The 23,253-nt window shown below is 42.1% G+C and overlaps 1 protein-coding gene across 3 annotated transcripts in view; it reads right to left on the reverse strand.

Moving 5' to 3' along the window:
- Positions 1–1,287: 1,287 nt before the first annotated feature.
- The window catches only part of LOC143764906 (uncharacterized), a 92,533-nt gene continuing 70,567 nt past the window's right edge, over positions 1,288–23,253 (reverse strand). For all 3 annotated transcript variants that reach the window (XM_077251005.1, XM_077251004.1, XM_077251002.1), the window contains 6 exons: positions 7,150–7,298; positions 6,865–7,056; positions 5,400–5,523; positions 5,196–5,272; positions 4,575–4,674; positions 1,288–4,075 (listed from right to left, as the gene is read on the reverse strand). In XM_077251005.1, the coding sequence (XP_077107120.1) occupies positions 2,790–4,075; positions 4,575–4,674; positions 5,196–5,272; positions 5,400–5,523; positions 6,865–7,056; positions 7,150–7,248 (1,878 nt within the window). In that variant the 5' untranslated portion in view covers positions 7,249–7,298 and the 3' untranslated portion in view covers positions 1,288–2,789. The remainder of the gene's footprint in view (positions 4,076–4,574; positions 4,675–5,195; positions 5,273–5,399; positions 5,524–6,864; positions 7,057–7,149; positions 7,299–23,253) is intronic.

A 23,253-nucleotide genomic window follows, 5' to 3' on the forward strand; every position in this document is an offset into this window, starting at 1 on the left:
CTTAAAATAGTTGCAGAAAAGTGCCAAATTAAAAACCGTTCAAGAAACCTTATTACATGAATCAGGAGCATCTGACAAGTGGTGTGTGGCTCTGTGCGCCACGCCAGGAATAAGGAACATTACAATTCGTTATGAATTAGACGAGCTACCGTCACGATCCAGCTTCACCCATTTTGGTGGATCTGGAGTAAATGACTGTTCAAAGCAATTTACTACAGAATTTTGGAGAAATTACTTTGATGAATTGAAGTCTTTGTATTCAGGTCTCAATTTTTGTCGGTGGTTAGACGTTCCAGAATTCTTCACAACTGCTAATTATGATCTGGGGAAAATGTAGTTGAACAGGCAAGTAGGATAATACCTATTCTCACTTACAAAATTCTAGATTATACAGGCACTGTTAATTTTTTATTATTACTATACACCATTTTTATTTACTAGCATTTACCAATATAAATATAAGGTGAAAACATTCAAAAACATTTCTCTTTATTTTTACAATGATTCTAGGGTTACCACAATTCTACAAGATGTTCACAGTTGTTATTAACACGTATACAATAAATATACACTCACTGGCCACTTTATTAGGTACACCTGTCCAACTTCTTGTTAACACTTAATTTCTAATCAGCCAATCACATGGCGGCAAGTCAGTGAATTTAGGCATGTAGACATAGTCAAGACAATCTCCTGCAGTTCAAACCGAGCATCAGTATGGGGAAGAAAGGTGATTTGAGTGCCTTTGAACGTGGCATGGTTGTTGGTGCCAGAAGGGCTGGTCTGAGTATTTCAGAAACTGCTGATCTACTGGGATTTTCACGCACAACCATCTCTAGGGTTTACAGAGAATGGTCCGAAAAAGAAAAAAAATCCAGTGAGCGGCAGTTCTGTGGGCGGAAATGCCTTGTTGATGCCAGAGGTCAGAGTAGAATGGGCAGACTGGTTCGAGCTGATAGAAAGGCAACAGTGACTCAAATCGCCACCCGTTACAACCAAGGTAGGCCTAAGAGCATCTCTGAACGCACAGTGCGTCGAACTTTGAGGCAGATGGGCTACAGCAGCAGAAGACCACACCGGGTACCACTCCTTTCAGCTAAGAACAGGAAACTGAGGCTACAATTTGTACAAGCTCATCGAAATTGGACAGTAGAAGATTGGAAAAACGTTGCTTGGTCTGATGAGTCTCGATTTCTGCTGCGACATTCGGATGGTAGGGTCAGAATTTGGCGTAAACAACATGAAAGCATGGATCCATCCTGCCTTGTATGGAGCATCTTTGGGATGTGCAGCCGACAAATCTGCGGCAACTGTGTGATGCCATCATGTCAATATGGACCAAAATCTCTGAGGAATGCTTCCAGCACCTTGTTGAATCTATGCCACGAAGAATTGAGGCAGTTCTGAAGGCAAAAGGGGTCCAACCCGTTACTAGCATGGTGTACCTAATAAAGTGGCCGGTGAGTGTAAAGCAGATGTAAACATCATATCAAAATAATGTTTTTACATCAAAAAGAATAAAAAAAGATGTAACATCTCAGGAAACTAACCGAGATCAACTTCGAGCTCAAACATATTTTTTCATCTATAGACACCTGTTCTTAGAACAGAATGTAAATATTAATGACAACTTTTGCTTTCATTTAGAAGGATGTGATCACCCGCAAGAGGTCAGATCAAGTCTGCTAAATCTCCCACTCCTGAAAAAATCTTTTCATGGTGCTCAGCAATTATATCAGTGTTGTGATGCTTCAAAAACAATATCAGAAATGTTAACTGGCCAAGAAAAGTCCGTATACATATCCACATAAAGGATATGAACTAAAGATTACCTATCATTTCACCCAACACCAGAGTAAAGCATGATCTTGCTGCCTTCTTTCCTACTATAAGTTAAAACTGCTTTTGATGGAAACCAATCTAAAATGATCACGAATTGTCCTTTTTCTCACATTCTGTATTTGTCATCCATTCTTTTTGAATGGGTAAGTTTCTCCTTATCATGATATGGCCAACACTTTAGGTGCTGGAACGTCCTTTTTTCTCAGTTTGCATCGTGCCTACCATTGTCCAATCTCTTGCTTGAGGGTCTCTATTATGACTGAATGCAGTTTGACAAAATGGTAGAAGCAGAGACAAAGACCAGCCCACTCTTCCTGTAATCTGTCTCAGGAGTGTCTGTATCTTGAGACAGATTTCACTTGACAACAGTCAGCGGACAGCAAGCCAAGACAGTTCTGGTGTTTAAGAGTGATTTTCTATGGGCTAAAAACCTTACTTGGAGTACATTGCAATAGAATTAGTCACTGCACTGACTATCAGATAATCTTAAATTCATTGAACTGATGGTGACCATTTAAAAAACACTGCTAATGAGAAGAAAGCTCAATGTAAAAATGGTGTTAGATATGGACTGTTGGATCAAATGGTCTCACAGATTCAAACTTGTCTTACGCTCCATTGTGCCCATTTATAAAAAAAATATATTGGTAAGAAGCCAGGACCAAGGTACAGTAACAACTTACCTCACCATGGAATGTAAGCAGCTTTGAGATGTTGGCCACCAATGGTAATCAGTTTTGCACAGTTGTAACTTTCAACTGTAAGACATTGACTACATACTAGACATTTAAATAATTTCTCTGCTGAGTTCTCTTGTGAATCTCGACATGGGATTTACAGTACGTGTAGAACTTTTTCAATAATCAGAACAATAGAACAGATTCTCAGTTGTGTGAGTTTTCTCAAGTTTTATTAGAATTGCTTTCTACGTCATAATTCCTAAATTCTTAACATGGAAATTGTGTCTCTTCCTTGTTGCTGCTTTCTTCCATATCAAAATCTTCTTCTTCAACACTTTCTGGACAGGAAGATATCTTCTCTCCTGTGTGAGTTCTCTCATGTCTAGATAGATCTGATTGATTGATAAAACATCTTTCACACTCCAGGCATGAAAATATCTTCTCTCCTCTGTGTATTCGGTGGTGTATTTTAAGCTGAACTTTGCTGGTAAAGCATTGCCCACATTCTAAACACGAATATGACTTCTCTTTTGTGTGAACTTTCTGATGCCTAACAAGGGCTGACTTTTGGTTAAAACATTTCTTACAATCTAAACATGTAAATGGCTTCTCTCCTGAATGAATTCTCTGATGGTCAGCAAGAACCGATTTCCTAGTAAAACATTTACCACATTCTGGACAAGAAAATAGATTCTGGCCTGAGTGAATTTTCTGATGCTCTACAAGATTTGATTTCTTCGTAAACCATTTCCCACATTCCAAACACAAGAACGGCTTCTCACCTTTATGAATTCTTTGATGTTTAACGAGATGTGATCTTTGAGTAAAACATTTTCCACATTCCTGACATGTAAATGGCCTCTCCCCAGTGTGACTTCTCTGATGTATCTCAAGCTGACTTTTACGTGCGTAAAATTTTCCACACTCTAAACATGGAAATGGCTTCTCCCCTGTGTGAATCAGCTGGTGTTCAACGAGAACTCTTTTTCTAGTAAACGACTTTCCACATTCTGCACAGGAATAAGGCTTTTGACCCGTGTGAAATCTCTGATGTTCTAGAAGACTAGATTTGTAAGGAAACGATTTGCCGCATTCCTCACATGAGAGCGGCCTTTCAGAAGAGTGAATTTTCTGATGTCTAAAAAGAATTGCCTTTAGCGCAAAGCACTTTCCACACGTATCGCAAGAAAACGGTTTTCCAACTGTCCGAATAACCTGTTCTCCTACATGAGAATTTTGAGTCACAGCGTTGTCACAAGTAGCACATAAAAAATGTATCTGTCCCGTGTGTGCCGACTCATATTTAAAAAGATTTGAACGTGTAAAACATTTTCCACATTCAGAACATATAAACTGCATCCCAGCTCTTTGTGTAACACCATGTGATTTACCAGAAGATGGTTCCCGATTACAAACATTAGCTGAAAGATTTGTGCTTGGAGGTCTTGGGGGTATTGGAGTGGTAGAGTTTCCTCCAAGAGAATCTTGTCTGATGTTGTTATCCTCAACTAAATTGTCCTGCGATAATACTGTTGAGCTCTTGGTGTTGTCATCTGTTGGGGAAAACCACACTTATTACATCTTATTTCAGATTTACCAAGCATTTTATTGCTTTATGCCAGAAGTGGGGAATCTCCAACTCGCAGCCCATTTATGGCCCACAATGTCACTTCCTGCCCATGGACAGATTCTCAGAGACCGATGTGCTTGGGGCACTGACCCCGTTTTTCTGATGCTTTTTTATGCCAGAAAGTGGTGTAAAAGCTATAATAAATGCCCAGCACTATCTGGAAGTGGGGTCGTGGTAACAGTAATCCCTTACATTGTTTATCATGCCAATAGTAAGTTTTGGAAGTGTCAAAGATAGGTGCTGCATGAATGAATCTGGGAAAGATCGCATAATATCTCTGGGTACATGTACTTTTATTTAACCTTGAAAAACCATTTCAAAATAAAATAAAAACACACATATTCTAAGAAAAATGAGGAAAAACTGAAGACCTTAATTTTGACAGGTATCCCAGTTTTCCATACCTAGTGCATGTTACTCACCTGTGCTGATATCTGTGATAATTTCCTCTTCCTTACACATCACATATGTTTCTTCTTCACTCTCTATAATCTCAACTTTAATATCAATGAGATCTTCCGCCTGATTCAAACAGGGACAAATCAATAGTTATACACAACTGAACTGCAATACAGTTACAGAAGTCGGGCACAACTTATTAAAAGGGTTAATAAACAAAAGTAAATTATGGCATCCCATGAAATGGTGTTAAACACTTGCTCTTTTTTTCCTCTATGCCCAAATTACTGTGACATTTTTTAAAAGGTTGCCCAGGACTCAGACACCCTGAACACCTACCGATTAGATGTTAGTAGCTCACACTACAGCCAAATGTACGAGTACAGAGCCAAAACCGTACAGCTCTGTACATTGTGCTTGTGCAGTGGCCATTCTGGGGTGCCACAGCTATGCTCCCAATGAAAACTACATTAAAAATAAATTTGTAACCAACATGAACCATGATATCCAAGTTGGAAGCAACTAACTAGGCTCTAAGATCTAAAAGTCACCACACTTCCTAATACAGTGATGCATATAGTCAAATCAGATCAACACTCATGTAGCTCCTCCACAGATCGAAAAGAAACCTGAGCTCTATTTACCTGATGATCTTCTGCATCGTTCTGGGAATAAATGGGACTGGAACATCTTGCTGGTGAATTTTTTGTACTGGATGCAACTGTAGAAAATACACTCAGTGAGTGAACACATTGTCATTTTGTGATAACCAGGACTTGTGTAGCCACGTGACTAGGAAAACTTTTTAATTCCTCTTTGACATACAGTCAATAAAAGTTTTTTCATACCTGGTGATGTAAGTGGATGTTGGTTCTCCGTCATGACATCTTTGTAATGATCTTTATGTTCTTCTATGTACTCCCACTCGTCCATGGAGAAATAAACCGTGACATCGTGACACCTTAAAGAAACCTGCCACACACAATGATACAGTCATTATCCAGACACCATATGCCCATATCAGCCATGTTAGCACTCACATAACGCCCTGCCGAAGGGCTTCTTATGAGACAAAAGTATTGCAGTGTATGTAGAAGTAATTGAAGGTCCAAGTTTCTTAGGAAGACTACAAAATGTAAAATAATTTTAAAGTAAATTAAAAATAATTAAACTAAAAAAAGGTATAACTACTCCAATCACCCCCTTTTCCAATTATGTATATACAATTAGGTCCAGAAATATGTGGACAGTAACCGAATCTTAAGCATGTGAAATGCAGGCTCGATGGGGTTGAGGTCTGGTGATGGACTTGGCCATTGCAGAATATTCCATTTCTTTACCATCTGTACTGTGAAGCACTGTCCAATCAACCTTACTGCATTTGGTTGAATCTGAGTAAAAAAGTATGGCCCTGTACACTTCAGAATTTATTCGGCTACTTTGGTCTTCAGTCACATCATCAATAAACACTAGTGACCCAGTGCCATTGGAAGCAATGCATGCCCATGCCAATACACTGCCTCCACCATGTTTTACAGAGGAGATGGTGTGCTTTGGATAATGAGCATTTCCAAGCCTCCATACTTTCTTCTGCCCATCATTCTGGTACAGGTTGGTCTTAATTTCATCTCATTAATGGTTTGCACTCTATGGTGAACCTTCTGTATTTGCTCTCATGAAGTCTTCTCTTTATGGTAGCCTCAGATACTGAAACACCCACTTCCTGGGGACTGTTCTTCACTTGAGTGGATATTGGGAAAGGGTTTTTCTTCACCATGGAAAGGAATCTGCCATCATCCACCAACATTGTCTTTTGTTGATGTCCAGGACTTTCCGAGTTCCCAGCTCACAGTGAACTTCTTTTTTTTTTTAGAATGTACCAAACTGTATATTTGGCCACTCCTAACATTTCTACTTTTTCTCTGATAGATTCTTTTTTTCCTGTCTAATGATGGCCTGTTTCTCTTAGACTGATAGCTCCTTTGTCTGCATGTTGTGGGTTTACAGCAACAGATTCCAAATGCACATGCCACACCTGGAATCGGCTTCAGATCTTTTACCTGCTTAATTGATGGTGGATTAACGAGGGAGTAGCACATGCAGCCCATTAATGAGCTTTTTGAGATAATTGTCCAATTACTTTTGGTTCCTTTAAAAAGAGGCAGCTACATATTAAAGCGCTGTATTTCCTAAACCCTTACTCCAGTTAGGGTATGAATACCCTCAAATTAAAGCTAGGAGTCTGTAATGTAAGTCTACCATTATTTACTGGTGTTATATCATAGTTTCCCACTATTTCTGGGCAATGCTTACCTCTCCAGTCAGCAGCTCAATGATCTTGTTGGTGAGGTCCAGGATCATCTCCTCATGTTTTCTCTCGTATATCAGGGAGTGAATTGGAGGCTTTGTGATGGGATTCTGCGTCCTGTTCCATCCTCCTGACACATGCGTATGACTGTTGAAGGTTACACATTCAGGAGATGTCTTCTTCACTAACATGCAATCCTATGCAATATCAGAGTAATGCCATTACAATCAGTTCCAGGATCTCTCAAGTGTCCAGTGTCTCAATAAGATGAGAACAACTAAGTGCCTCACCTCTCCACTCAACAGGCAGATTATCTTCAAAGTGATGCTTAGTATCTTCTCAGTCATCTCCTTGCTTATCCACAGTGGATCAATCAGGGAAAGGATCATTGTCTCATATAGGAAATTGTAAGGAGAGATTAACTCCAAGTATTCAGAATCTAAACAGAAAATAGGAGTAAAATAAAAGTAATGAACACTGGGAACTCCAGAAGCAGGACATTCAGCAAGTTTTAGCTATGCTGTCTGAGAGCAGCATGATGTAGAAGCAGAGAGCCCGATTCCAGCAATACATCACTTACTGGACTGCTTGGTGAGGTTTGGATAGAATCCCTGTTTTCTCCGTTGTAGACGGTCATAATGCTGCGCTTTGTATAACCCAACCCACACCTCTGATTGTAGCAGCTTCCTGTGTACACTGTCAGGAAGCTGCCAATAAAAGGTGTGTGCGGGGGTAATACAGATTAGTTGGACTAGCCTGCACATGAGACCTAGGGTACTGTCACACAGTGGCACTTTGGTCGCTACAACGGCACGATCCGTGACGTTGCAGCGTCGCTTGATTATCGCTCCAGCGTCGTAGACTGCGGTCACACTTTGCAATGCACGGCGCTGGAGCGATAATTTCATGATGTAGTTGCGATGTAGAAGTCATACGGGACATTGGGAATATCGTGCACACCTTTGTTACACGCTGCGATCATGCCGCCACAGCGGGACACTTGACGACGAAATAAAGTTTCAAACGATCTGCTACGACGTACGATTCTCAGCGGGGTCCCTGATCGCAGTAGCGTGTCAGACACAGCGAGATCGTAACTATATCGCTGGAACGTCACGGATCGTGCCGTTGTAGCGACCAAAGTGCCACTGTGTGACAGTACCCTTAGTCTTCTAGTGATAATCTGTTGATAAAACACTGTTTGTATTACTTGCTCGGCAGCATGCTGTAGTTTTAACACATCAATGGAATTAGGGTCTAACCCCTACGTTATGCTGCTCTCAGATTAAATAGCAAAGCCATGCTGATGGATTCCATTTACCGCAAGCCTCCTGAACAAAAGATTTGCCCAATGACCAGCATCCTTGCCCGCAACTTATAACCAATTGTAACCCTGGACTGTCAGACAATCCTAACATCAGAACTCCTAAAGTCCGTGACTACAGAAAAATTCCTTTAAACCTGAAACTGCTAAAACTCCTGCTAATACCAGCACCAACTTCCAAGACTGAATCCAAGTGAATGGACCTAATACTATCATAACCCCAGAATTTTTTATTCTCAACTTCATAAATGTTCTGTAGGTCCCCGGCTATTGACTCCTCTCATTCAACTCTGCAAAGGCACACCAAAGCTTTTTATAATTAGACCTGGCTTGACTCCTGACTATCATGTTTCTTCATCAAACTTTGTGAAACAAGATATCACCAGTAGGACAATACACTCTTAGATAAACAATTCCTTTTCTCTTCAATTAAAGAAAACCTATCAGCAGGTTATTCCCTATATAAAATCCACTACCTATAAGTAATCTTGAACATCACTTCCTCCTGCCTTGATTTACGCCTTCCATGTCATCCACAGTCTGTTCAACTGTCTTTGTGCAAATCCTGTAGCCTATTATGCAGGTTCTGTGGAGACTACGTTAGCCATGTCAATCAAGGTAGGAGGCTGGGAACTGTAGAGATAGAGGGAGCGTTGAGCACAAATTAGCGATACCCATTGGATTAAACCGTGCCGATTAGCATTCAACATGGGAGGATTCTAAGAGGTATTTTCTTACATCTGCAGGGGCGGTGGGCAACTGTGATCAGGTTGCAGGAGTGCTCTTGAAAACAACTTAAAATTGGTGGATTTACTATATAGGGAAACCTTGGAGACAGGCTCCCTTTAATGGCGCTGCTGACAAGGTTGCATTGTTTATACACAAGTGAATTGTTGGTATGGTAATATCTTCCTTCACAAAAGAAACTTATTTGGTGAATCAAGTCTGATTAAAAAAAGTTCAGGAGTATCTTTCCCAAGTTGGCTAAGAAGAGTCAATAGCTGGGACGCTGAGCACTTATGGACAAGTTGCTCGAGTGTCGTTTAAGAGGACTTCAATGTGGTGGGTTTACTTTAGAGGACTTGAAGATGGTGGGTTTACTTTACATAGGGGAAACCAGGTGACAAGTTCCCTTTAACACTGTGTTCGTTCAAATCATATGTAATGTCTACAGAGCCGAAAACTAAACAGGTAGGAATCTCTCAGGACAATTTCTTGCCCAGAATACTCCTCAAACACCCTACAGGATACATTGGACAATCTGAAAAATAGACAAAAGAGAAACAAATCCCCTTTCTTCTGTATCTCAAAGACCATTCAAGTAATGGTGCCATAATTACATCTTGTCACCCATCCACAGGACAGCTGATACCTTGCTGATTGCTGGAGTTTGCAACACTGGAACCCCGACTGCTCACTGAAGCATAGGTCTCCTTTCTTAACCCCTTCCCGACCTTTGACGCATATGCTGCGTCATGAAAGTCGGTGCCAATCCGACCTGTGATGCAGCGTATGCGTCATGGAGGGATCGCGTCCCTGCAGATCGGGTGAAAGGGTTAACTCCAATTTCACCCGATCTGCAGGGACAGGGGGAGTGGTGCTTCAGCCCAGGGGGGGTGACTTCACCCCCTCGTGGCTACGATTGCTCTGATTGGCTGTTGAAAGTGAAACTGCCAATCAGAGCGATTTGTAATATTTCACCCAAAAAAACAGTGAAATATTACAATCCAGCCATGGCCGATGCTGCAATATCATCGGCCATGGCTGGAAAACCTAATCTGTACCCCCCCACACCCACCGATCTCCTCCCCAGTCCTCCGTTATGTGGTCCGCCCCCCTAAGTGGTCCTGTCCGCTCCCCCCGTCGTCCTGTCCGCTGCCCCTGTGCTCCGGTCCCCCCCCCCCCCGTGATCCGATCACCCCCCTCATACTTACCGGGCCTCCCGGTGTCGGTCCGTCTCCTCCATGGGCGCCGTCATCTTCCAAAATGGCGGGCGCATGCGCAGTGCGCCCGCCGAATCTGCCGGCCGGCGGATTCGTTTCAGATATATTTTGATCACTGCGATATAGCCTATCACAGTGATCAAAATAAAAAAAATAGTAAATGACCCCCCCCTTTATCACCCCCATAGGTAAGGACAATAATAAAAATAAATAAAATATTTTTTTTTCTTTTTCTACTAGGGTTAGGGTTAGAACTAGGGTTAGAACTAGGGTTAGGGTTAGGGGTAGGGTTAGAGGTAGGGGTAGGGTTAGGGTTAGGGCATGTGCACACAGTGCGGATTTGGCTGCGAATCCGCAGCGGATTGGCCGCGGATCCGCAGAGGATTGGCCGCGGATCCGCAACGGATTGGCCGCTGTGAATTCGTAGCAGTTTTCCATCAGGTTTACAGTACCATGTACACCTATGGAAAACCAAATCCGCTGTGCCCATGGTGCGGAAAATACCGTGCAGAAACGCTGTGTTGTATTTTCCGCAGCATGTCAATTTTGTGCGGATTCCGCAGCGTTTTACACCTGTTCCTCAATAGGAATCCGCAGGTGAAATCCGCACAAAAAAACACTGGAAATCCGCTGTAAATCCACAGGTAAAACGCAGTGCCTTTTACCTGCGGATTTTTCAAAAATGGTGCGGAAAAATCTCACACGAATCCGCAAAGTGGGCACATAGCCTAAGGGTTAGGGTTGGAATTAGAGTTAGGGTTGGAATTAGGGCTAGGGTTGGAAATAGGGTTAAGATTAGGCTTGTGGTTAGGGTTAAGGATAGGGTTAGGGGTGTGTTGGGGTTACAGTTGTGGTTAGGGTTGGGATTAGGTTTAGGATTAGGGTTAGGGTTGGGATTAGGGTTACGGGTGTGTTGGGGTTAGGGTTGTGGTTAGGGGTGTGTTGGGGTTAGGGTTGTGATTAGGGTTATGGCTACAGTTGGGATTAGGGTTAGGGGTGTGTTGGGGTTAGTGTTGAAGTTAGAATTGAGGGGTTTCCACTGTTTAGGCACATCAGGGGTCTCCAAACGCAACATGGCACCACCATTGATTCCAGCCAATCTTGCGTTCAAAAAGTCAAATGGTGCTCCCTCCCTTCCAAGCCCCGACGTATGCCCAAACAGTGGTTTACCCCCACATATGGGGTACCAGCGTACTCAGGACAAACTGGGCAACAACTATTGGGGTCCAATTTCTCCTGTTACCCTTGCGAAAATAAAAAATTACTTGCTAAAACATAATTTTTGAGGAAAGAACAATTATTTTTTATTTTCACGGCTCTGCGTTATAAACTTATGTGAAGCACTTGGGGTTGAAAGTGCTCACCACACATCTAGATAAGTTATTTGGGGGGTCTAGTTTCCAAAATGGGGTCACTTATGGGGTGTTTCTACTGTTTAGGCACATCAGGGGCTCTGCAAACGTAACATGATGCCCGCAGACCATTCCATCAAAGTCTGCATTCCAAATCACTACTTCCCTTCCGAGCCCCGGCATGTGCCCAAACAGTGGTTTACCCCCACATATGGGGTATCAGCGTACTCAGGAGTAACTGGACAACAACTTTTGGGGTCAAATTTCTCCTGTTACCCTTGGGAAAATTAAAAAATTCTGGGCTAAAAAAAAAATTTTGAGGAAAGAAAACACATTTATTATTTTCACGGCTCTGCGTTATAAACTTCTGTGAAGCACTTGGGGGTTCAAAGTGCTCACCACACATCTAGATAAGTTCCCTTGGGGGTCTAGTTTCCAAAGTAGGGTCACTTGTGGGGAGTTCCTACTGTTTAGGCACATCAGGGGCTCTGCAAACGCAACGTGACGCCCGCAGAGCATTCCATCAAAGTCTGCATTTCAAAACGTCACTACTTCCCTTCCAAGCCCCGACGTATGCCCAAACAGTGGTTTACCCCCACATATGGGGTACCAGCGTACTCAGAACAAACTGGGCAACAACTATTGGGGTCCAATTTCTCCTGTTACCCTTGCGAAAATAAAAAATTACTTGCTAAAACATAATTTTTGAGGAAAGAACAATTATTTTTTATTTTCACGGCTCTGCGTTATAAACTTATGTGAAGCACTTGGGGGTTGAAAGTGCTCACCACACATCTAGATAAGTTCTTTGGGGGGTCTAGTTTCCAAAATGGGGTCACTTATGGGGTGTTTCTACTGTTTAGGCACATCAGGGGCTCTGCAAATGCAACGTGATGCCCGCAGACCATTCCATCAAAGTCTGCATTTCAAATGTCACTACTTCCCTTCCGAGCCCTGACGTGCGCCCAAACAGTGGTTTACCCCCACATATGGGGTACCAGCGTACTCACAACAAACTGGGCAACAAATATTGGGGTCCAATTTCTCCTGCTACCCTTGTGAAAATAAAAAATTGCTTGCTAAAACATATTTTTTAAGGACAGAAAAAAGATTTTTTATTTTCATGGCTCTGCGTTGTAAACTTCTGTGAAGCACTTGGGGGTTGAATGTGCTCACCACACATCTAGATAAGTTCTTTGCGGGGTCTAGTTTCCAAAATGGGGTCACTTATGGGGTGTTTCTACTGTTTAGGCACATCAGGGGCTCTGCAAATGCAACGTGACGCCCGCAGACCATTCCATCAAAGTCTGCATTTCAAATGCCACTACTTCCCTTTCGAGCCCTGACGTGCGCCCAAACAGTGGTTTATCCCCACATATGGGGTATCAGCGTACTCACAACAAACTGGGAAACAAATATTGGGGTCCAATTTCTCCTGTTACCCTTGTGAAAATAAAAAATTGCTTGCTAAAACATCTTTTTTGAGGAAAGAAAAATGATTTTTTATTTTCACGGCTCTGCGTTGTAAACTTCTGTGAAGCACTTGGGGGTTGAACGTGCTCACCACACATCTAGATAAGTTCCTTGGGGGGTCTAGTTTCCAAAATGGGGTCATTTGTGGGGGGTTTCTACTGTTTAGGCACATCAGGGGCTCTGCAAACGTAACATGATGCCCGCAGACCATTCCATCAAAGTCTGCATTCCAAATCACTACTTCCCTTCCGAGCCCCGGCATGTGCCCAAACAGTGGTTTACCCCCACATATGGGGTATCAGCGTACTCAGGAGAAACTGGACAACAACTTTTGGGGTCAAATTTCTCCTGTTACCCTTGGGAAAATTAAAAAATTCTGGGCTAAAAAAAATTTTTTGAGGAAAGAAAACACATTTATTATTTTCACGGCTCTGCGTTATAAACTTCTGTGAAGCACTTGGGGGTTCAAAGTGCTCACCACACATCTAGATAAGTTCCCTTGGGGGTCTAGTTTCCAAAGTGGGGTCACTTGTGGGGAGTTCCTACTGTTTAGGCACATCAGGGGCTCTGCAAACGCAACGTGACGCCCGCAGAGCATTCCATCAAAGTCTGCATTTCAAAACGTCACTACTTCCCTTCCAAACCCCGACGTGTGCCAAAACTGGTTTACCCCCACATATGGGGTATCAGCGTACTCAGGAGAAACTGGACAACAACTTTTGGTGTCCAATTTCTCCTGTTACCCTTGGGAAAATAAAAAATTGTGGGCTAAAAAATCATTTTTGAGAAAAGAAAAATTATTTTTCATTTTCATGGCTCTGCGATATAAACTTCTGTGAAGCACTTGGGGGTTCAAAGTGCTCACCACACATCTAGATTAGTTCCTTGCGAGGTCTAGTTTCCAAAATGGGGTCACTTGTGCGGGAGCTCCAATGTTTAGACACACAGGGGCTCTCCAAACGCGACATGGTGTCCGGTAATGATTGAAGCTAATTTTCCATTCAAAAAGCCAAATGGCGTGCCTTCCCTTCCGAGCCCTGCCGTGCGCCCAAACAGTGGTTTACCCCCACATATGGGGTATCATCGTACTCAGGACAAACTGGACAACAACATTTGGGGTCCAATTTCTCCTATTACCCTTGGGAAAATAAAAAATTCCGGCCTAAAAATCATTTTTGAGGAAAGAAAAATAATTTTTTATTTTCATGGCTCTGCGTTATAAACTTCTGTGAAGCACCTGGGGGTTTTAAGTGCTCACTATGCATCTAGATAAGTTCCTTGGGGGTCTAGTTTCCAAAATGGGGTCACTTGTAGGGGAGCTCCAATGTTTAGGCACACAGGGGCTCTCCAAACGCGACATGGTGTCCGCTAACGATTGGAGCTAATTTTCCATTCAAAAAGTCAAATGGCGCTCCTTCCCTTCCGAGCCCTGCCGTGCGCCCAAACAGTGGTTTACCCCCACATATGAGGTATCAGCGTACTCAGGACAAATTGGACAACAACGTTCGTGGTCCAGTTTCTCCTTTTACCCTTGGGAAAATAAAAAAATTGTTGCGAAAAGATCATTTTTGTGACTAAAAAGTTAAATGTTAATTTTTTCCTTCCATGTTGCTTCTGCTGCTGTGAAACACCTGAAGGGTTAATAAACTTCTTGAATGTGGTTTTGAGCACCTTGAGGGGTGCAGTTTTTAGAATGGTGTCACTTTTGGGTATTTTCAGCCATATAGAACCCTCAAACTGACTTCAAATGTGAGGTGGTCCCTAAAAAAAATGGTTTTGTAAATTTTGTTGTAAAAATGAAAAATCACTGGTCAAATTTTAACCCTTATAACTAGGGTTGAGCGACTTTGACCTTTTTAGGGTCGAGTCATGTTTCGCGAAACCCGACTTTTTGAAAAGTCGAGTCGGGCGAAATCGGCCGATTACTGCGAAAAGTCGAGGATCGGCCGGAACACGAAACCCTATGCACGTCAATGGGGATTTTTTTTTTTCTCTCTCTCTCTCTCTCTCTCTCTCCCTCTCTCTCTCCCCTCCGTCCCATATTCCCCTCCGTCCCAGCACAGAAAATCTCGTGTTACACATTGCAAATCCCTACTGCGCACAAGCAATAAAATGATGATAGCCGTGCACGCCCCTAACCCCTATGTCATCACTCTGCCCACACTCCTTCATTGGCTGAAAAAATGGCGCTAAACGCGTCATACGAAACGCGACTTTGGCGCCAAGATCGCGTACCGCATGGCCGACCCCACACAGGGATCGGGTCGGGTTTCATGAGACGCCGACTTTGCCAAAAGTCGGCGACTTATGAAAATGAACGATCCGTTTCGCTCAACCCTACTTATAACTTCCTAGCAAAAAAAAAATTTGTTTCCAAAATTGTGCTGATGTAAAGTAGACATGTGGGAAATGTTATTTATTAACTATTTTGTGTCACATAACTCTCTGGTTTAACAGAATAAAAATTCAAAATGTGAAAATTGCAAAATTTTCAAAATTTTTGCCAAATTTCCGTTTTTTTTCACAAATAAACTCAGAAATTATCGACCTAAATTTACCATTAACATGAAGCCCAATATGTCACGAAAAAACAATCTCAGAATCGCTAGGATCCGTTGAAGCGTTCCTGAGTTATTACCTCATAAAGGGACACTGGTCAGAATTGCAAAAAATGGCCAGGTCATTAAGGTCAAAATAGGCTGGGTCATGAAGGGGTTAACAGAGTGATAGTTGAGTAAGCACAGACAAGCTGGCCACCTCTGTCAGCCCAAATGTAACACTACTCATGTAGACCTTGCAGAGGTACATGCCATGATGCCCAATTTCTCTTCTCTTTAACATCAATTATTATTCTGAGGAAGAAACAAAACTATACAGGGGTCTGAACTTACATAATACGCCCTCACTATGTTTGACAAAACAACTAAGGAAACTAAGGGAGCAGACTATGATATCAGCTTTGTCACTCCCTGAGTAATTCCCCGCCAATACCAGCCTAGTCATCATATCAATTCAATTCCCTAAACGGTACTACATCCTTATGAACATTTTTTCCAAAATTTTCATTCATTTCTTAAAGGGGTTTTTTGATTTTGGAAAACTGCTGTGCCCTGGCCTTACTCCCCTTCCCCAATCCAGTGCCAAGTCTCCGCTGCTACTCCAGAATCTGCTATTGTCTGCAGTGCTGATGTCACATCATATCTTTTAATGTTGTTTTCCACCTTACCAGACTTGGATATCATTGTACATTTCACAGAGTATTCTCCAAAACCCTCTCCTCCAGTACATGCATGGAGTTAAGTTTTCACATTTCACAAATCCTACAATTCACCCACTAGGAACTATAAATGACCAATAGTCTCCACCGATGCCTGCTTCTGTTATCAATATACCTAATTTGGACGTGTCCGTGTGTCTGTGCACAATGAGTCATCCACAGATGAACAGTAACTTAGGTATCCATAGTTACTACCACTAGCAGCTAACTGCCTGGGCGTAACCATGGATACGTAAGGAGAGGAGCTCTCCTTGGTGGTGAGTTAAGGCATAAGCCTTTTTTGAATGTTAGCCTGTCAGGCAACACTGTGAGGCAAAATTGTGAGGCAACACTGTGAGGCAGCATTGCAAAGATGGATCAAATTAAGCGCGCTGCTGCACGTAGAGAAGCGAATTGCATACGGATGCGTAACCTGCGTCTTAATGAAACAAAAGATGAAAATTGTCGAAGAACTGCTGATGCAGCCCGACAAAGGGCGGCCAGAGCAAGAGAAACGAATGAAGTACCTGAATCATGTAGAGCATCTAATGTTGCACGAAAACGAGCAACACGCAATGCACAAAGTGATACACATATTTCACAAAAAGAGAACAAGATAGAATATGTGTCCAAAATGCAAGAGCCACTCGATGACGGCAAGTTACATTTGCTGCTAGAGGAGTTCTCAATCAAATTTGATGAGACACGTATTGAAGAGCACTATGCTGGTGCACTGACATTTCGATGTCAGTTCTGCCAATCTAAAAATTTCAAAGACGAAATGGCGTAGGACAAAACATTCCCTTCCTGCTGCAAGAGAGGGCAAATCCAATTACCGTACGTCCCAGTCACATGGATGGTCAATTAGTCAAGTTGATGAAAGGAGAGCATCAGCACTCCAATAACTTTATGGCTAATATAAGGCAATGCAATAGCTCGCTTGCTTTGGCATCAATGGGAGCACAAGTAGCGTCACCTCCTGGGCATGGTCCAACTGTTTACGAATTCATGGACAAATTTACCACAGAACTGCCCCATTGCATCCCGCTGTGGGTAGTACTCCCAAGTTTGCCCAGATTTATATCTTGGACAGTGAAGAAGCATTAAGTACAAGAAGTCAAGCAAATAAAAAGTGCCTCTCAGCACTGCTATCATCTCTTGGAGAGAAAATAAAAGCAATTAATCCACTCGCAAGAACCTTCACAATGATGAGGGAATTTGAAATAGAGGAAGAAAGGATTGCTGAATTAGAAAATCGCGATCCACTCGAAATAACAATGTCAATTATAAATGACTACAATGATGACCAGAGGGGCTACAATGCACCAAGGTGCAATGAAGTAGCAATAATTTATCAAAATGCAATGGGTGAACCCCCATTTAATAGGGACATCAGAGTTCACCTCAAAAGTGATAACCAAACTGTTCAAATCAGCTTTCTTCACAGAAAGTGTGATGCAATGACATATCCACTTCTTATTCCCATATGGGGACAGTGGATGGACAATAAATTTGACAACTACAATTGCCGTAAGTGTGCAACATCAAGGAATTGGTGACATTCATGTACCATCTATACCAGTGGATCAAGATCGACAAGAAAAAAATCACCCTGTTGCAGTACTATGCATACAGACTTGCCATTTGTGACTAGCTCAATCTCCTTTTAAATGCTGGGAAGTTGACGCAACAATTTATCGTTGACAGTTACATCAAAATTGAATCCGAAAGGATCTAATATATAAAACAAAATCAAAAGGCATTACGCGTCTACAGTTATGCCGGCGTTATGGATCACATCCATAATGCTGCATTACATCAAGGGCTAAAAGCTGGGACACCAGTAATTTTACCGTCCACTTTCATTGGAAGCCCAAGAGCTATGCAGCAAAATTACTAAGACACTATGACAATTGTCCGAAAATTCGGAAAGCCAGATCTTTTTGTTACTATGACCTGTAACCAAAAGTGGAAAGAAATTACTGAAAACTTAGGCTGGCAAAGGCCAGAGTTCAGACCAGATTTGGTTGCATGAGTATTTAAAATCAAACTTCAAGCCGTGCTTAACGAGATTTTGAAAAAACACATTTTAGTTGCCTATGTGCATGTAATAGAATTTCAAAAGCGTGGACTACCACACGCTCACATGCTCTTAATCCTCGGAGAGGAAGATAAACCGAGGGACAAAAAAATAATTGACAAATTGGTCTCTGTTGAAATCCCAAATGAGACAGCAAATCCAAAACTGCATGAGGCAGTGATGAAGCACATGATTCATGGCCCATGTGGCGAAGATCAACCTGGTGCTATATGCATGACAGATGGTCAATGCGCAAAAAAATTCCCAAAGGAATTTAATACAGAGACAAACCCCAATGTTGAAGGTTACCCACAGTACCGTCGACGCAATACTGGGAAACCCAGACGAGGAATGCGAGAAATCGACAATAGATGGGTAGTTCCATACAACCCCTATTTATTACTCAAGTACAATTGCCATATCAATGTTGAGATATGTGCTTCAATAAAAAGTGTTAAATATCTTTTCAAATATGTATACAAAGGACATGACTGTGCCAATATCAAGTTTGATACAATAAATTGAAATGAACCAGCCATGTACCTAGATTCTCGGAATATAAGCACCCCTGAGGGCATGTGGAGAATCAGAAAAAATGCAATGCATGATGCTTTACATACCATTAACCCCTTACTGACATCGGACAGGATAGTACGTCCGATGTCAGCTCCCCTGCTTTGATGCAGGGCTCCGCGGTGAGCCCGCATCAAAGCCGCGACATGTCAGCTGTTTTGAACAGCTGACATGTGCCCGCAATAGCGGCGGGTGAAATCGCGATTCACCCGCCGCTATTAACTAGTTAAATGCCGCTGTCAAACGCAGACACGTCACATGATCGGAGGTCGGCGATGCTTCTCCATTGTAACCATAGAGGTCCTTGAGACCTCTATGGTTACTGATCGCCGATAGCTGTGAGCGCTACCCTGTGGTCGGCGCTCACAGCACACCTGATTTTCTACTACATAGCAGCGAACAGCAGATCGCTGCTATGTAACAGAGGCGATCGTGCTGTGCCTGCTTCTAGCCTCCCATGGAGGCTATTGAAGCATGGCAAAAGTTTAAAAAAAAAGTAAAAAAAAATGTGAAAAAAATAAAAAAAATATAAAAGTTTAAATCACCCCCCTTTTGCCCCAATCAAAATAAATCAATAAAAAAATCAAATCTACACATATTTGGTATCGCCACGTTCAGAATCGCCCGATCTATCAATAAAAAAAAAGCATTAACCTGATCGCTAAATGGCGTAACGAGAAAAAAAATCGAAACGCCAGAATTACGTTTTTTTTGTTGCCGCGACATTGCATTAAAATGCAATAACGGGCGATCAAAAGAATGTATCTGCACCGAATTGGAATCATTAAAAACGCCAGCTCGGCACGCAAAAAATAAGCCCTCAACTGACCCCAGATCATGAAAAATGGAGACGCTACAAGTATCGGAAAATGGCGCAATTTTTTTTTTTTTTTTTTTTAGCAAAGTTTGGAATTTTTTTTCACCACTTAGGTAAAAAATAACCTAGTCATGTTAGGTGTCTATGAACTCGTAATGACCTGGAGAATCATAATGGCAGGTCAAGGTCATTTTTAGCATTTAATGAACCTAGCAAAAAAGCCAAGCATAAAACAAGTGTGGGATTGCACTTTTTTTGCAATTTCACCGCACTTGGAATTTTTTTCCCGTTTTCTAGTACACGACATGGTAAAACCAATGATGTCGTTCAAAAGTACAACACGTCCTGCAAAAAATAAGCCCTCACATGGCCAAACTGACGGAAAAATAAAAAAGTTATGGCTCTGGGAAGGAGGGGAGTGAAAAACGAACACGGAAAAACGAAAAATCCCACGGTCATGAAGGGGTTAATAGGCTTGCTGTTCACCTTGAGAACATGCAGCAAGTGTTTTTCGAAGATGGTAATGTGGATATGGTTATTTCAGACTCAAAAGCCTCTACTCTGCAGGCTTATTTTGAGCTAAACAGAGTTGATGCTTCCTCCCGTCAGCATTTGTACAGTGAAATCCCTTAACACTATGTCTGGGATAGAAAAGCTGTACTAGAAGGATGGAAAAAACGAATGGCTCAATTTGGGAAAACAATTGCCCGAATGTATACAGTCTCTTTAACAGATGGTGAGCTGTATTACCTAAGACTCCTTTTACTTCACTTAAGAGGAGTAAATGTATACAGTCTCTTAAACAGATGGAGAGCTGTATTACCTAAGACTCTTTTTACTTCACGTAAGAGGAGCAAAGTCTCTTGCTTAAGGACTGTCAATGGAGTCATACATGAAACGTATAAAAATGCGTGCATTGATCTTCATCTTTTGTAAGACAATTCCCAATGGGAAGATGGTATAACGGATGCAATTGCTTTCCAAATGCCCTACCAACTTTGCGAATTATTTGCTATAATTTGTGTATATGGGGAACCAGCTCAACCATTGGCATTATGGCAAAAATATAAAACTGAATTTATGAAGGATTACACCAGGCGGTATACTCCAGAAATTACTGAGCAACTGGCTCTTCATGATATTAATTAAGTGCTCTTAAGCAATAAAAAGTCCTGTGCTGACTACGGATTGACAACTCCAGTAAATGTTCCAGATGAAATACTGGACCAACTGAATTATGCTGTAATAAAGCAGGAGGCTGAGCAATTGAAAGCTATGCTTAATGAAGCTCAGAAATCAGCTTTCGATGCAATTATGCAAGCAGTCAATGCTGCATCACAGCCAGACGATACTAGCTCACACTGTTTTTTTCTGGAAGGCCCAAGAGGCAGTGGAAAGACATTTTTGTACAACTGCTTGCAAAAGACACTACAAGCAGAAAAGAAGTCTATTTGCTCAGTAGCGTCCACTGGATTGGCGGCTACATTACTACAAAACAGTAGCACCTACCATTCTAAGTTTAGCCTTGGAATTACAACAAATGAGACCACTGAGTCAAAAATTAAGCCAACCTCACTTCAACCAAAGGAGCTTAGGGAGTCATCTGTCGTTATTTGGGACGAAGATACAATGACTCCATGTTTTAATATGAACGCTGTGGATAATTTGTTCCAAGACATATGTGGAAAAAAAAGACCATTTGGTGGAAAAGTTTTCATAAACCGTGGTGACTTTCGTCAACCCCAACCAATAGTGGAAGGTGGAAAAAGAGCCCAAATTGTACAGTCCACCATTAAATACTCAAAATCCTGGAATCAGTTTTCACGGTTCCAGTCACAGCAGAATATGAGAACGTCTCAGGACGAAGTTGAGTACAACTCATAGTTACTGAAACTTGGCAATGGAGAGTAGTCAAATGTATATGGTCTACCAGAAGACACAATTGAAATCCCGAATTCTTTTATTGAAGAGGGTGATTTAATTACAGCTATTTTTGGCGACTCAATTGAGATTACCGATGCAACGGTAGAAGCAATTGCCAATAAAGCAATTCTTATGCCATTGAATGATGATGTTCTCGCCTTGAACGACAAAATTCTTAGTGAAGGTGAACACTCAACATATCGCTCCATGGACACAATTGCTGAAGAGGAGGGTGTGATTCTCACAGATTACCCTGTAGAGTTTCTTAACTCTTTGAATCCCACTGGGATGCTACTCATGAACTAAAGCTGAAACCAGGAGCTGTAATTATGCTCCTGCGTATTCCTAACAGAAAGCGTGGCCTTTGTAATGCCACAAGGCTTTATGTGAAAAGCTTAAAAACAAACGTTATTCATGCAGTTGCTTTAAATGGAAAAGCAAAGGGTCAGACAGTTCTAATTCCAAGAATTGACCTGATTTCCAAAGATAAAAACTTGCCAGTCCAGATGTGACGGTGTCAGTTTCCTGTCATGTTGGCTTTTGCAATGACCATCAATAAATCTCAGGGGCAATCCTTGGATATTGTAGGCATTTATTTGCCTCTCCGAGTGTTTTCACACTGGCAGTTATATGTGGCTTTCTCCAGGGGAAGGAAAAGCCAACAAATAAGGCCTCTTTCACACTTCCGTCGGTCGTGCTGCGTCAGAAGGCAGTGAACCGACGTATCGACGGACGTTGTAAAAATAGGGGAAAAGGTGTGCAACGTATCCAGTGTTATGACGGATGTGTTGAATGAATTTCCACCTGAATTTTGGAGGTATGAAGTAGAGAGAGAGAGAGAGAGAGAATGAACTTTTCCCCGGGTTGGAATATGCTTCCAGGCATGCTCAGAAGTAAAAACTGCATCCGTCACTGGATTCCTGCGTTTCACAGTGTGCGCAGGATCCAGTTTCCATAGGCTTCCATTCTGTGTAACGACGTATGCCGCAGGAGGCATCGGGGAATGTTTTTCCACTGCAGACAAAAAACGTTTCATGTAACGTTTTTTGGAAAAGACGGGCCGTCAAATTCCACAGGATCCAGTGTGGCCATCCGTCACGATACGTCGCTAATACAAGTCTATGAGAAAATACAGGATCCGCAAATTTTTTTGCAGGATCCTGTTTTCTCAAAAAACTACGTATCTCGACGTGACTACAAAGACGGAAGTGTGAAAGAGGCCTAAGGGTCAAAATATTTGAGACACAGAAGCAAGGTAAACTTATTCCTAAAGTTGACAAATGGTTTACTGTCAACTGTGTGTACAAAGAAGTCTTTTATTAGGCTTTTTAACAATTGTAAAAGCCAAAAAATGTTGTACACAAAAGCGGGACTAACTCCTAGCCGCGGTCTACGGACCAAACATTGGGCATGGGCAGGGCCTCGGGGGCAGATCCCAAGTGCGCTCAACCACGTGAAATAGCTTACGCTCAGGAACATTGAGGGATAGCGCTTTCTGATAACTCTACCCGTTCATTTCCTCTAGGATTAGGGCTATGGGATAGCTCTACTCGTTCACTTTTTTCATAGATAGCGCTATCGGATAGCTCTACCCGAACAGTATTAACTACAGAGCTTTTTCATAAACAAGGTAGGAGTGGCAGGAGAGGGACA

The sequence above is a fragment of the Ranitomeya variabilis genome, chromosome 4 (assembly GCF_051348905.1).
Source record: "Ranitomeya variabilis isolate aRanVar5 chromosome 4, aRanVar5.hap1, whole genome shotgun sequence".
Taxonomy (NCBI): Eukaryota; Metazoa; Chordata; class Amphibia; order Anura; family Dendrobatidae; genus Ranitomeya; species Ranitomeya variabilis.